This window comes from Plectropomus leopardus, chromosome 11 (assembly GCF_026936395.1).
Source record: "Plectropomus leopardus strain MGB_pleo_1.0 chromosome 11, ASM2693639v1, whole genome shotgun sequence".
Lineage (NCBI taxonomy): Eukaryota > Metazoa > Chordata > Actinopteri > Perciformes > Serranidae > Plectropomus > Plectropomus leopardus.
Genome location: NC_142186.1, coordinates 9949893 through 9966161, shown reverse-complemented (window position 1 = coordinate 9966161; position 16269 = coordinate 9949893). Strand labels below are relative to the sequence as shown.

At 38.3% G+C, this 16269-nt stretch overlaps 1 protein-coding gene across 1 annotated transcript in view; it reads left to right on the top strand.

The window, feature by feature from the left end:
• The first annotated feature begins 252 nt into the window (after positions 1 to 252).
• Positions 253 to 16269, top strand: part of znf236 (zinc finger protein 236) — a 61139-nt gene continuing 45122 nt past the window's right edge. The window contains exons 1-6 of the mRNA XM_042489830.2: positions 253 to 367; positions 2845 to 2978; positions 7561 to 7725; positions 7842 to 8020; positions 8707 to 8837; positions 9756 to 9928. Coding sequence (XP_042345764.2) covers positions 313 to 367; positions 2845 to 2978; positions 7561 to 7725; positions 7842 to 8020; positions 8707 to 8837; positions 9756 to 9928 — 837 coding nt within the window. The 5' untranslated portion in view covers positions 253 to 312. The remainder of the gene's footprint in view (positions 368 to 2844; positions 2979 to 7560; positions 7726 to 7841; positions 8021 to 8706; positions 8838 to 9755; positions 9929 to 16269) is intronic.

The following is a 16269-nucleotide window of genomic DNA, read 5'->3' as shown; positions in this document are numbered from 1 at the left end:
TGGGAGGATATGCCTTTTTATCGATTATTTTACTACCACAAAAAAAGTACTAAACTCACACTGAAGGTGCATTTTCTTTAGATATGTTATTTATTATTTCATCATAATTATGGGTCAGCTCACTCCCTTATCAGTAAAACAAAAGTTGTTTTGTGTGCACCTGAAGATGCCTGTGCGATAAACCAAACGGTAGATGTCTCCCTACTCCATGCAGCTGTGTGTCTTCATGGGGACGGTGCTGTCTACAGATGACCGAGTCGCCATTTTGAAAAGCAAATCGTTCACAGCACACCCGCCCTGAGTACTGGAACTATGCCGCGGGGCCGGCCTCGCAAATTGAACAGAGTTAAAAGCAGCGACGAAACAGGTAACAAGTACCAAAATGCAACGAATAAAAAATACAAATTATGGGCTATCCAAATAACGTGTTATTGTTTGGACAAACATCTCTGTATCGCATATAATAACACTTCAATGTAGTGTATATAGTCCCCGGATATAGTATTGCGGGTGGGCTTTGCTTTGTGCTGCGAAGGAGTGATTGAGGCGGAATGATATTAATAACGTTTCGGTGGCTCTTCTTATTGGCTTCCAGTCTAAATTGGTGTCCACGAGGGGAAGAACCGCGGTCTCGTGTAGTGTTAGTTATTGTGCGGTTTTTACACTTTATTTCGTTACACTTAGTTATTCGTTGTTAGCTTGTTGTTGCTAACTAGCTCGCTTTGCTACCGTTAGCTTTGTAAGCTAACACGCCAAAATGTTGGCCATTGTTTTGATCCTGAGAAGCTCTGTAGCGAGGCTGTCTAGCTGCTCAGGGTCCAGCTGTGAAAACGTTTGCCAGAGAAAGCTGTCACATTCACGCATGAACATGGTCCTAAACAAGTGTTTATATACGCTATAGAGATGTGTCATGGGTGTGGTGTGTTGTCGTTTTGGTGTCATCGGAATACTGTATAATTTAGCTCCGTTATCATGACTCGATAGACACAGTAAAGGGATAACTTCAGTGGTACATAAACCACATGATATCGCTGATGGGTATACTGTAGTTTACTGTAGAAACAAAACCGCCTCACGTTAGCGTTCAATAGAGATCTCACATCGAGTCTGTTTACCTATCCTGTATTGAAGTGTTGCATACATATGTGTATATCTTTGTGTGCACACGTGTATGTGTGTAGGTCTATGCATGTTTCATAATAACTGTTCTTGTGTTTTTCTTTTGGCCAGCACTTTGCCATTTTGCTTGAAAAGTGTTCTACAAATTACGTGAACTATATTATTATTATTATTATTATTATTATTATTATTATTATTATCATACGTCAGTGATATACCGTCTCAGAAATGCCTGAGACAGTGACAGCAAAGATGGGCGTGTGGAACCAAACTGTTGAGTGTCTGCATGAGAAACACAACAGGTTCACAGATGAACATTACATGATAGAAACCTCTTTTACATAAGATTACAAATGCATTTTTATAAATGCATTTACATCCATTATTTACTCAAACCTTACTTTTGGTGTGTTTTTTTTTTTTAACATAGACTACTGTATTAGTTAAATACAGCAACCCAACACAATAACCATCTATACTTTTGGGTGATATCACTATATTTTAGGGACTGTTTGTTATTAATGAGAAGGACGGTGGTGGTGCAAAAAGGGGAGGCATGTCAATTTTTTTGAAGGACTGGGGAGGGAACAATGTTTTTAATTTTAGCTTGGGGGAAGGGTTATTCAACTTTACATGGCTGTATGTTGCATTTATTTGATGATTTTCAAATCATTTAGCATAGCCGGAAACTGAAAACCAGAAATTATTATTAATCGTCCTTGAAAACACATCAGGAGGGATGAACGCTTCCGGCAAAAAACAAACAAAAACAAAACGTTTAAAGTTTAAAGTTTAAAATAAAATTTAATCAGAATCACTTTATTATACATGTCTTATTATTTTTTTTGCCACAAATAAACTAACCAGCATGCAAAGCAAGACTAAAAAAAACAAAACCTTGAACCCTAGGATTTCATCTGAAACTTTTTACTTTAAACTTTTAATTTTGAATCATCAAATGGTACATTTTGAAAATCTAAAAACTAATTTACAATTAAGGGAGGGCCAAGCATACATTAAACCAGTCACTCAAGGAAAAATATTTGTAGATTCGGAAAGGCTCAAAATAAAAACCAAAAAATGATGTCACCCCCCATCCTTGTCTGATAAATTAAGAATAGCCCCTGAAGAGTATGTTTAACAATAAAACCTAAAAATGCCTAGTAACAGAAAAATACCAGCAGGCTGAATTCAGAATTATTGCTGTCAGAGTTAGCGTTGTTGAAGATTAAGCTTCTGTTCAGTGTTGTACTGTGTAATTTTACAGATACATTATATGGACCCCAGGAAGTTATTGCCAAAGCTACAACTAAAGGGGATGCCAGTAAACAAACAATACAACTCAAAGTAATGTAACAAACCTTCCCTTGCATTGTTTGGTCATATTTTTCTGTAGTAAAGCAGTCTTATCCCATTTAATTCTGAAACTGCCTTAGTGCCTTAACCCCACTTTGAGAAACACTGAACACACGGATGCTAAATCAGTGTGTGCGTGCTTTGTGTATAACCACATCAGTATCTGCCAAAACTAAATTCCAGCTAGCGATATTATAATGCATATATAAAAATTAAGTTTCATAAACACAATGCCACTAAACGCAGCACTTATGTAACTGAAGTACCAAATGCACTGTTTCATGTACTTCAGTTATTCTTTTCATGAGAAAGCCTCTTGAACCAAATTAAGACATTTAAGTGTTCTCACTTACACTCCATCAAATGCAGATCCCAGTGACAATAAGGCGGAAGGTTTCAGCGATGGAGAGCTCAAGGACAAGAAGTGCTCAATATGTTCCCAGATCTGCACCACTGGGAGCCAGCTGCAGAAGCATCTCCGTGAACACGAGATCAACGACAAGGTAAGAGCAGCACGCAAGTGTCGGCAGTCATAGCCATAACTCATTTTTACACTATTTGTCCTTTGTGTAGGAAGACAATGTCGGAAGAGTATGCTTTCCTTCATCAGCACATGTAATCGTCTTCTTGTTGTGATTCCACACATACACGTCTTGAATCTGGCCAGCTGAACCACAGCCACTTCGTGGTCACATTATTGTTATAATTAGCCTCTCTTAGCAGCTGATTGCTTTTTTTTTTTCAACCCACTGAAACTTGAGCGAAGGGCTTCAAAAACATAGAGGGATATTAAGAAATGATAAAAAAAAATTGCTATAAATTAGAAAAAAGTACAAGAAAATAAGTTTAAAAACATGAAATAAGAGAATTACCTGAAAATAAGTAAAAACAAACAAAAAAAAAACAAGAACAAAACAAAGCAAACAAGCAAATGGCCTTGAAAAAAATGCTTATAAAATTAGAACAATAAATGCAATTATTATCATAAATAGTTTTCCCTGGTCTATTTCTTTTTTTTCCCTAAGCAGTTTTTTTTTTACAGAGTTTTTTAAAATTGTAAATCTACTAATTTATTGCAATTTGTTGAGCTTATTTTTTTCTTATTAGTTTCTTATTTATTTTCCCCAGTGTTTTTAAAAAGAATTAAAACCACTTTGCTCAGTGTTCAAAGGTTTAAATACCAAAGAAAGGCATCTGAAAGCAGCACAAGAAAACTAATTATGCTCCAGGTTTCAAAGGGTTAAAGTCACATTCAGATTAATGCTTTCAGTGCTTTGATTTAGAAATTACATTTCAGACATGATCCATCAAACAAAATATTTATGGAGTAATTGCGTTACAGTATTTGCAGTGTACCAATGGGGGATTATTAAGGATGTTTGCTATTTGACCTTCAGTTTTCTTTGAAAAGGCTGATATTTCATATTTAAGACAGCCAGAAAGTTCAGGAAGATGCTGTGATACAATGCAAAGACAGGAACCACGTCATGCATCCCAGCAGTTTTCACAGTGCAGCTCTGGTTGATGTATACAGGCATTTGAGCCCAGTTCAAACCAAAGACTTGTGATGAGACGAGTTGAAACATGCAAGTATCTGCAATGTGCCAGTGAGCAACGTTCTGAAAACCTGCCTGTTCACACCAATGCAATTAGATGAGAAGATGTATCATCTCCATAGCAACAACTCTCTGTACTTCTGTTCTGATTGCCAGCTTTTCAGGCTTATTTTCTGAGTGAATATAATTTATAGCTTCTTGAAATATGAATGGAGATAGTGATCGTGAACAGTTACTTTCTAGTGATGAAACGGTGAAAACACGAATTGACCTTGCAGTGCACTTGTATGCACAACAAAAACTCGACACTTTACGTGATAAGAGGACACTCCACTTGTCATATCCACCAGAGTACGATGCAGGTGATGAGGATAACTAACCTGCTGGAGTGGTTAAGAGCCACAGCTACAGGCTGGATTTGGGCCAAGCTGGTGGCTCACAGTGAAAAGCAGGTGTCCTGGATTTTTCAGCTCAGATGATTTTTCACAATGTGGATGTTTAAAGCTGCTGTAGATGCCATTGTTTCTGTCGTTAACTCACAGATTCAGCACAGGTCTCATCTTCCAATCACAACATTTGGTGTCAGCTGCTTCCAAAGCTCCTGGAATATGCTGTAACCAGCAGTATGGTGGGCATCCTCTCATATTTTCTTCATACAGAACACATCTGGGGTCAGTTACTTGTCCTTATGCAACATGACAATAGAGCCACAACACTCTGCATCACCACATGTTTTCAGTAAGCAGGGTGTTTGCTGACACTTAATCTGTAAATGAGCACAGTCTCAGTTCAGCTGATGAAATAAACTGCTGCTAAATAAGACTTGATGCTAGGCTTTTTCCGACATGTCTTGTGTGCTATATCTGGGAAGCAATGAAGTGGAAAAGCACAACATGTTCTCTGCTCCTGAAGTTTGAACAGTGGGAACTATTGTTGGATTGCAGTGTCACAGTCTGAAAGAAAAAAATCAATGTGGAAGATATTGTGTGAATGGCTGCTTCACTCATAATACAACTAGAGCGAATCTGCCGTGGGGAAAGCATACAGTTACTTTGTTGCATGGCATTACTGGTCTTTTTTTATATTGTGATGGTGCAGCACAGTTATAGCAGAACTATAACTGACAATTTGCTAAGAAGGACTGAAGTTGCTAAATCCAACCCCCACCCCCCTGACTTCTTCTTTCTTCCTCTGTGGTGCCCAGACACAGTCTTAAATAACACAGCAAAGATTCTCCCTCCCCTTCTTGTAGATCACAACCACAGTTTCCTCTGCTGCAGTGCTCACTGGCCAGTAATAGAAAATCGGTTTCTGTGGCTATTTGTTTGAATTTCCATTCCCTCCTCCCATATTTTGTGGCCCTAGAGGAAAACCCTAAAATACATATTGCCCTAACTAAAAAACATTAATGTTTGCAGTTAGCATCCACTGAGTCACCAGATGGGTCAGAGGACTTAGGCAGTTCAATGCAAATTTTTGGCAATTTGTTTTGTTTTCCATGTTAATTATTATATTATCTTTTCCTCTGTTAAAGTTTTTTTTTTTTTTTTCTTATCTGCTGTAAGGGTTCATGGACAGAAAGCCCTCTGTGGAAGATTATGATATGTGATAAAGTGCTTTATAAATAAAATTAAATTGGAAAATTTGATAAAGTTTTAGAGTTTGATGGGGCTCAGTTTAGTGATCATTCGTATCGTAATATAGTAAAAAAGTTACAGATCACTAATGTGCAGCATCATTTTTTTTTGCTGACGTTAGATATAAAACAAAAGCCAGAGACTGCAGCATAGTAACTTGCTGTGAGCTGTAATCTCAGCACTTCTGAGCAGAAGAGCAGTTTCTCTCTCCCTCTGTGACAGGTATATGCACGTCCGCAGCTCTGTGTCAAAGAGCAGCATGCAAGTCAAGATCGCTCACTCTGCTCCAAAATCTGGCAACGGGAACATGCCCAGAAGTACACTTCACAGCACACTGACTTGCAAAAAAAACAACAAAAAAAACCAAACCAGACTGCACGACTTGAAGCAGTCTCATTCAACTGAGGGGTCTCTGAGTTACTAACTAGGACTTGAGTCAGACTCAAGTCACAAATTTAATGACTTTATACTCCATTTGGAAAAATCCAAAAAGACATGCAAATTGACTTGGATTTCAACATCTGTGACTCGTGACCAAGCCCATAGGTTAAAAAGTATGTTTTGTTAAAAAAATTACAGTCAGAGACGCAACAACTTCTGACAGACTTTTTTTTTTTTAACAAGTAAATACACATTTTAAAAGCATTGAACTTGGGACTTGACCAGGGACTTTTCTGTTTTGACTGGGGACTTGCTTGTGACTTGCAAAACAATGACTTTCTCCAAATTCTGTTTTACACTTTTTTAGTGGCTACTCTTGGGCCGAGCATAGCCTGGTAATTTGTATGGGGATTATCTCTTTTAAGGAGAAACAGATGTTTTTGGTGGGGGAAATTATATCTTTGATTAATAATGCATTTTTATAAAAGTACACACATAGAATTAATTTGTATTTATTCATGTTGTTTAATACAGATCTTTGTAGTTATTAATTCAATTTTGAATATTTGTCTATTCACCCTTTAGTGTCTAAGAGTGCCCTCTTCTCTCTGTTTACCAGCTGCGTCTCTGCCCTCTGCCCCTTTTAAGATCCATCTGAGCCACTCTCCCTCCCTCACTCTCTCCGTCATGCTTTCTCTCTCTCACACTCACATGCAGACAATGTCACACATAATGACAGACAAGTTAACAAGGTTAGGTTCTGCACTTCATGCTATTTGATATTTAAACAAGGAAAGCTTCCATCTCCTCTGGCATGAAATGACAATATTAGAACTCTACCTCGCTTCATTTGCAGCTGCACCTGTAGTTGCGAGCCATTTCAATTTCAAGGCCACCGTGTTCCTTTTACATAGGCACTCTCTCCAGGCTGAGGACAAGCAGCCTCGTGCTCTCTCTGAGTCAGACTCACTGGTGTCAGCGTTGCTCTTGGCCTTCACCTCAGTCTGAAAGTACTCTGAAATTAAGTCAGTCAGCTCCTCTAAAAAATGGAATTTAATATTGAGGCTATTTCTGCCTCATGGGAAATATATATTTTTTGTTGTCTGATAATAGTGCTTACTTGTATGCCACTGTGTTTTTTCTCTTTATGTCTCTTTCTGTTTGTCTCTCTCAACTTGCATAAAAAACTTTATTTATGATCAGATGATATATTGAAATTTTATGTTTTAAGGCACCTTGCTTTGCTTAGTCTGTCTATGATTCGAGGAGACACTTAAGCAGGACAGGGGGGAAAGTATGTGTAGGATGCTTCCCAGGTCCACAGCAAATGTAGATGGTATAGTCAGTTAAGGTGACATATTAATTTAAGAGCTACAGGGACTCCTATCTTCATCTGTCTCCATTTGGAATGAGAATTACCCACAAGGACATAACTGCAGAGGGAGCCGTCTGAGATCTTTTACACTTACATTCCTCACTACTTTCTTTAACTTCTCGTCTCTCCCTTGCAGCCTCATCGATGTGACCAGTGCCCACAGACATTTAACGTGGAGTTCAACCTCACACTTCACAAGTCCACACACACAGCCTCTGACTTCACCTGTCCCGTCTGCAATAAGAAGTTCTCCCGGATCGCCAGCCTCAAATCTCACATCATGCTGCACGAGAAGGAGGAGGTTAGTCGGCTGACCAGTCAGTCACAAAACCGTTATTGCTTTGCATTTACTAGCTGTCGGAAAGAACTTAATCTCTCTGTTTGTCTTCTCAAACACCTTTGCCACCCACCCTGCAGAATCTGATCTGCACGGAGTGTGGTGATGAGTTCGTTCTTCAGAGCCAGCTGTCTTTGCACTTAGATGAGCACCGTAAGGAGCTGTCCGGCATCAAGTTCTACACCTGCAAAACCTGCAACAAGGAGTTCAAGACGATTGTACACCTGAAGGAGCATATGAAGTGTCACGTCAAGATGAGGTCAGACAGGGTTTGAGATGCTGATTTATTTCCTTTGATCGAGTCAGGCGGAAAACAGCTTGAAGATAAAAAGTGAAACATGAATCCAACAGCTAACAGACAGAACGGGGAGGATGGTGTTTTTAGGAAATTTAAAGTCTAACCACTGTGATAATGATATTTTGGGAATGTAGCTAGCCACAGTCATTGTTTTACATTTTATTGTCCAATTTTTATGCCAAATGCAGCAACAAGGAGGCAATGTCAGTGCGTCACGGATATACAGGGACATCTGAAACAGCAGTTAGACCACCAAGAGACAACAACACTTTCTATGGATTAACTTTCTGGTCTTTTTACTGGTGAAAAATATTCATGAGCTGTGGTGCATTATCGGCCATGGCATACAACAGGATACAGAGCATTCCTTTTTGTGGAGGTACAAATTAATCAATGGGCCAAACTGTCGGCTGTCACCTCGCCACTCTGGAAGCTCTACTGCTCTGTAGCTGTGGACCACTTTAATGAAATTAACATTTTGATTTAAGTACAGTTTTTTTGGTGTTATACATTGTGAATAATTATGGAAATTTTTATTAAAGTGTCTTTGAATATTCATAGAAAAGTTCTAAAATGTTGTCTGTGAAAATGCGTGGGAACACTATAAATCCAACGTGGCATTTTTTTGTGTTTACCCTTCTCTGCAGGCCGCTGAGCTCTAGTTCCAGAAACTATAAGAAAAATATTGACCGCAGTGGGTTCACAAACAGCTGCCATCACTGCGGGAAGGCTTTCAAAAAACCCAGCCAGCTCGTTAGGCACATACGAATACACACAGGTGAGTGAAAAATAACAGAAAAGTGGCTACATGTTTAGGTTACGTAGATCCAATCCCCATTTAACGATTCTTGCTCAGAGAACCCATGACATAATGTCACCAACTCCTGAGCAGTTTGCTTTGATTTCCCTCCATTTCTGAGGGATATTACACCTCCGCTCGGTTCTTCACTCAGCTGTCATGCAGAGATGTTGTGTGGAAAAAAAATTCAATATTAATATAACGAATGTTCCCTGGTAGGGCCGCCTGTGTTCAGGTAATGTAGCCAGTAGCTTCCACCCACGTGTTGTTTACACATCATCCACATGTTAATTTGTTTGGTTGCCTGGCTGGCTGGATGACTAATGGTGGATGGAGTTGATTCCTCTGTGCTTTGAATCTCAAATAGCCCTTAAGCTGATGAGGTTAAGAGTGGCTTTGGGAGACTACACACACACACACACACACAAACACACACACAGGCACATACAATATACCTCACTCTCTCAATCTGATGCACAGAATAGTTGATAAGTGTACCATATTGTGCTCAAGTAATCTTTTTTTAGTCTAATGCTTGTTTTTGACATTTTTTTGTCGAAATAATAAAGAAATGACATTGTTTTAGCAAGATACAAAGTAATGTTTGTTCTTGAAAGGAGTCACAGAATTTTTCAGGTCCAAATTTCAAACGCTGTAACAATCTTCAATAGCTTTGTCATGTGAGTTGTGTTTTCATGTGAATGTAACAATAGAGACAAGTAATGTGGACATCTTAAAAGAAACTCTCTGTATTCACCCCTAGTCTTCACAATTTAACTTATATTATATTGAAGTTATTCATTTAGATTCTTGGAATTGTAATCAAGTGAAATGGTCATCAGTGTCCTCAGCATCTTATTTGACCTGTTATTGATCTGACCTTGCCCTTCCCTTCAGGTGAGAGGCCCTACAAGTGCACCCATTGCGGCAAGGCTTTCAACCAGAAGGTGGTGCTGCAGACTCACATGGTGAGACACACTGGAGAGAAACCACACCTCTGCATGTTCTGCCCTGCTTCCTTCTCCCAGAAAGGGAACCTGCACTCCCACGTTCAGAGAGTTCATTCTGAGGTAAGAGCGCAGTGCTGCAGGTGTGAAAGTGAAATACTCAAACCTCAAATACTGTAGCCTCTAAGAAATATCTCTACATTATGTTATGCCATCTGGGATGAGGTAGTTATGTATCGCAGCAATAAAATAAGCTACATTACACCATAGTTATTTTTCCATCTGAGTTGTGGACAAGTTGTAAATCAAATGAAACAATGGGATTACTGCCACTTAGCTTGAAAATAGTGGCAGTAATCTTAAAATCCCCAAATGGCATGTCATCGGTTTTCATCACTGTCTTTAATGGAAGGACAGGTTTGACAGATCAATCTCAACTTGAATCCTCCCTAAATCCTTGTGGAATCTGGCAACAATTAGAAATAACTCCTGTGTCAGTGCTGTAACAACGTGATCGATGTCTTAAAGGGTTTCAGTTGTGTATACAATGTATGAACTCAAGGAGTGAATGAGGCAGCCGTCAGTAAAAGCAGATGGTGCTGTTAAATTGAAATGTTGGCAGATAGTTTAGGTGCCTGTTGTTTGCTCGCAGGAGCAGAGCAGGAGACTAAAAACTAAATACCCGTAAGAGAGCCAAGAGTGGTAAATAGTTTCAAGTTATGGACTTGAACAGCTGCTTTTGCCTTTTAAGTGTATGTGCACCACGCAGAAGAAATGTAGAAAATGCTGTTCACCAGGTTTCTGTAATTCAGTATCTTTTTTTTTTTAAATTCTGGTTCCTGTCCAAAATGTTTCTTTTTGTACACCTCCCTCACTCACTCACTAAATTGCCTGCCCTCGAGCTCACAGCTTGTTATTTTCAGTGCAACAGGACACCTTGCCATAATATTGTTTGTCTGCTGGAAAGGGAATGAGATGAAATTGCAGTTCTTTGTTCCTCAGTTGGTTCTTCTCCTTTGTAAAGACAGCAGCCAATCTTAAAGAGCCTTTCTGAGTTACCCATCCTCATTTAGCTTGGACTTTGCCCTTTAACAATGCTCTGTCACTGAGTTCACTTCCTCTTAGTGCTGAACTGTGGTTGAGAAGCTGAAAGAATTGTGCACATCAAAGTCCCCTCTGGGTTTCCAAATGTCCATGTTGACAGATAATGAATTCTCCTGTGTTTGGATGTCGCTTTGTAGTGTTGTTATCAAAGCCAACTAACAGGTGAAGTGACAGTGGTGGGAGTAGCTCCGAGTGTTGTTGATGACTGCTTCCAGTAATGTGGCTACGGTCTGGATTGGGTCAGCTTTCTGTCAGCCTGATTGTAAAGCAACACAATCATCTCCAATACTGCAGGTGCAGCGGGTCCCTATATATAAGTTTACATACTGTATACTAAATTGCTCAAGTTGCACATTTTTTTAAGGGTGTAATTGTTCAAATTATCTTTTTTTTTTTTTTTAAAAGAAAATAGGTTAAATGTGTGATATTGCTTAAAAATAATATTGCAATATTTTTAGGCTTTTTTATAATACACAATATATATCTTGATATGTTGAAAACCTCTCTAAACTACTGTGGACTACTAAAATAAAAAAATATCAAATTAACTACAGTCACAGTAAAGTTGAAGTAGTAACTGTACTTTCATTCAAAGTACTGTTATAATAAAGTTAAACAAATGACTTTTAAAATAAAGTTATATAGAGTATTGTTACAATCAAGGTGAAAAAGTACTCATAAAATAAGGTTAAATAAAGTACTGTTGTAATGAAGTTAAATATAGTACTGTCAAAATAACTTTCATTATAATACTATTGCAATAGAGTTAAAGAAAGTGCTGTTGTAATAAAGTTTTTATAAAGTCAAATCAACAGAATGACTGGTGCTTTTATTTTGAAGCACCCGGCTTGTTTTTGCTGTGAACTCGAGGCTGCCGGTCAACAGGTAGCTGTTAGCAGTGAACAGAAAGTTTAGGTGTTTGCTGCTGTGCCTTTTTGTGTGTTTGTGAGAGAGAGAAAGCCATAAGAGAGAACGAGAGAGCTGAAAGGCTGAAGCGAGTCTTGTGTCGGTGATATAAAAAAATGATGTGACAAAGCAGACTTGATGTTCGCTGTGTAGTCATTTTATACATCCCACGTAAAACAAGCCGTGACACATCAAAATATATTCAATACATCGCCCACCTCTATTTAGAACTAATTGAGGCATGGATTTTTTTGTCCTCACTTGCAGATATGATTGTGTATTCCACGCTAAAAGCCCATGACGGGGCCAGTTAATTGAATTACTTCTGGAAAGCCAAACAGCAGGATCATTTGAATAATGCATCTAATTTTCACAAGTGTCCTTCAGCTTTCCCATTCCAGATAGAGATTGACCTCCTTTATGAATAAATAATGGTCAGACGACGTTATTCGCAATAGATTTCATGAGCAGATGCATACTCGGGACCCAGGAGAGTAAAATCATCATAGTTAAATCCATTGAAGTGTTTGGTCATGTAGAGAGTAGGCATGTTGAGGCAGTAACACTGTCTGCACATAATTAGCATAATAACTGGCATAAATCAGTTGCAGAATATAATCTTCTGACAGCATTTGCTTTCAGTTATTACACCTCAAGTGATACTTCAACTTCTATTAGTGCTTGATTTTTAACTACAATTCATATGCATCTAACATGCAAATAATTTACACTTTTAGACATTTGAAATTGTTTTGCACAAAACTTCAGGGACAGCTCACTTAGATTTTCTAGTTAATATTTTATGGGGTTTAACAATAGAATAACCAAGGTTCTTGTGATCCTCAAGTCACTGAATTAATTCATCCAAAGATAAGGCCTTAATTGGTATTTAATGTCCTAAATCAATCTTTTAAAAGTCTAAGAATGCTACGAGTAGGCTTTTATCATATGTTTTTCTAATGTTGCCATTTAAAATCTCAAAATAATTAGTAGCATGTTTAAAATAAGTAATTACCGATGTTTTTTTCCCCTGTGTAAGAAAAGGTCTTTTTGCGCTGCAGGGCATCACATGACCGTGTAGTTCAACTGTTTGGCCTCAAAAGTTGGCCCACAGATTTAACTAAAATTGGCTATTTGCCCTCGATTTCTTGGCCTGACTGAGACCAGTACAAGGTAACTTATACAAGGCTTAGAGTATTTTATGCAAAGAGTTTTTCAAACCACGATAGGAATCAAGGCGAAGAAATCCCATAAGTATAGTCAGGAAACTTTTTCATGTATTTGAATAAGAATTTGGGGAAAATTGTTCCTCAGCCTAAGACATTAAACAATAATAATGCTAATTATAAAAATAAATGTTGGTTCTTGTTTTTCATTTTTTCTAATTTTGGCTGTTGTAAAATTGATTTTAAATATAATACTGTGTGGCATTAAAAACTCTTAATAAGTCTACTAACTTGCCTTAAAGGTTGCCTTTGTATTTGGGTTTTCAACTAGAATATATTTATATACTTTCATTTTCAAAAACACATTCCTTTTCTCACAGTGTCTGTCTGAATATACCTGTATTCACCCTCTGTCTGAAATGCTCTGTTACAGCACGTGTCTCTGTAAGCCCCCCTCCCCAAAAAGCCCAGTCTGCTTTGATTGGTCATCGTTTCTGCGTCTTAAAATCACTCAAATCAAAGCTCAATGCTCAAAGCACTTAAGCAACACTTTTTACTTTTACATTGTATAATTCTGACATCACAACTTCACAGAAGTACTGACAGCCCAATATTTGCTTTATATAAGAATGAAAATCAATCTGACTTTTTGTAGTAAAGGACCTCTTAGCTGTATGAACCCTCATTATGCACTAGCACTACTAAGGCTTATTTTACATTGAAGTTATTAAAGTAAAAAGAAAAAAAAACCTCAACTATAAGTTTATCCCATATCCCACCCATGTGTGACCCCACTAAACTTTCTTTCTGCAATTTTGTGAAACAATGAATTTCACCCTTTGTTTGTTTCTCAAAATCTCCCTTGTTGTATCAACAACCAAACCTCACTTGCGCAATCACTGACATCAGAACACAACTTAAAAAAATCACCTTTCTATGTTAATGATGTCCATCATTTGCCTCGTCTTGTTTCTCCATAGACATCATTTCTTAAGTGATGTTTTCATCATCTCATTTGTGTTTCATTTGTGAACGCACATCTTGGCACCATGAGAAGTTATCTTCGGTGTCCAACCATGTTTCCTATATGTTGTACACACACTCATCTTTAACACAGCTGCCACATACCTGTCATTATGTCGGTGATAACACCTTACTGGAGCTTCTTCATATGCTCTTACAAACATACTTCAAATGCATCCTGTCTCAGTTCAGCCACCTTACTCACAGACTTCCTGTAAACAATCTCTGCCCTCTGACTGATTGTCCACTTCACCATGCCCGTCACAGAAATGCAATCAACTTATCTCATGATTTTTTTTCTTTTTCCTTTTTTTTTGTTGTTGTGGCACACTCAACATTCACATTTCCTCTTATTGTGTTTTTTTTCTTACGACGCCTACACTGCTATTCAGGTTTTAACAAGAAGAATCATTGAAAGCTTTGTTTTCCACCCACCATTTGCTGTCATTTCAGTCATAGATGTCAGTGGTCCAATCTTTCTCTTGCTTTTTCATCTTGCTCATACCCACTCGATTTCTAGGACTTTTTAAAATAAATTAATCTCCAAAAATCTGCCTAACCCATTTAAATGTCTCCTGCTCTTCAGGTTTGCTTGTCCCAAGGTAAATTCAACAACCTCCCATGTTTTCTCTCTAAAAGTCAACACTGCTTTCTTGCCAATACAGATACAGTGGTGGTCAAAGCATGCACCTGCACACAACTGACACTTATTACTAAGATTGACAGACTGGCATGTACGACACACAGGAGGGTTTCAGTTCGACAACCTCATCGCTAGATACCACAAGGTCCCCACACATCATTAATGGACAAAAATTTCAGAACTTCTTTATGACTTTTCAAGAACCCATAATAAAATGTCCATGAACATTCACGATATATAAAACAAATATGCTCCGTTTCAAAACTGTAGCGCAATTTAAAAGTAGTAGCGGTGCATGGCATAGGTATGGAAACTTTGGGATTTATGAGCCAACATGTTAAATCCTACAGTTATAACTCTAAAATGGCATACAGAGGCCTTGTTGAAAGTATTTTACAGTTTAATATAACTGCTTGGTATGGCAATTTGAGTGTGAAGTACAAAAACAAGCTTTCCACAATTGTCGGTGTTGCAGGGAAGGTGGTTGGCAAGCCACAACAGCAAATCTGTGAGATATTTAACAGAGTAACAGTTAGGAAGCCTCATACCCCTTAAATTCAGAGTTTGAATTGCGCCCATCTGGCTGCTGATTCAGGGCCCCGAGGGCGAGCTGGAGCATATATAAGAAATGTTTTTTTTTTTTTCCATATTCCATACAAGCACTGAATGCAAAATGGCTGCACCAGGGAAACCAAAGCATTTTAAGTGCATTCTCTGTATGTTATAATATTCTCACCTGCTGCTGCTGTTTCCTGTCTACTTTCCTATTTTGTTTGTTGTTATATGGTGTGATGTATCTAATGGTTTGTTTTTTGTCTGTAAGTTAATGTATTGGAGAAGCCAAAGACAAATTTCCTTGAAGGTGGATGATAAAGTGAATCTAATCTAATCTAATCTAATCTAATCTAATCTAATCTAAATGTTCTCATATTCTCGTATCTCAAACTCATATTCCAGCTATGAGATTTCAACAGGCAGCCTACATAAAATAAATTTGCTGTTATATTATGGGGAAAGTCACCCACTGAAGATTACTGTAACACTTAATTTCCTTATACATAACAAAATTCCAGAACTTTTCCACAACTTTTGAAGGATTTTAATAATTCCATGACTTTTCTAAGTTTATCATGACCGTGGGAAGTTGGGAAATCCTACACAATAGACCTTTAAAGGGGTACTTGCCGATTTCAACCAGGTCTGTGTCACCACAATGTGGGGAGTGTGTGCAGATGAAAGGTGTTTGGTTTCCATAGGTGCTGGGAACTCCCCACCTGTACCGTAAACAAAAACTCGCCGGATGAAGGGAAACATGTTAATTTGCATAATCCGATGGATTGTGGCTAGTGAATAGTTGGGGAGCTCCGGTGCTAAGGGTACAGGGGGTGCCTTAATACTGCTGATCTGCACGTACTTCCCACACTGTGGGGACACAGACCTGGTGGAAAATCGGCAAAGTGTCCCTTAAAGAGGGATGGCATATATTAGTGCATGTCTGCTTTGCATTCTCCACATCATGATACAATAAACCAGGAGCCATCAGGTGGTGATGTTCACAAGAGAACCGTGTCTTACTCCTACATACTGCATGTTACTCTAATCATAATAAATGACTCTAAGGG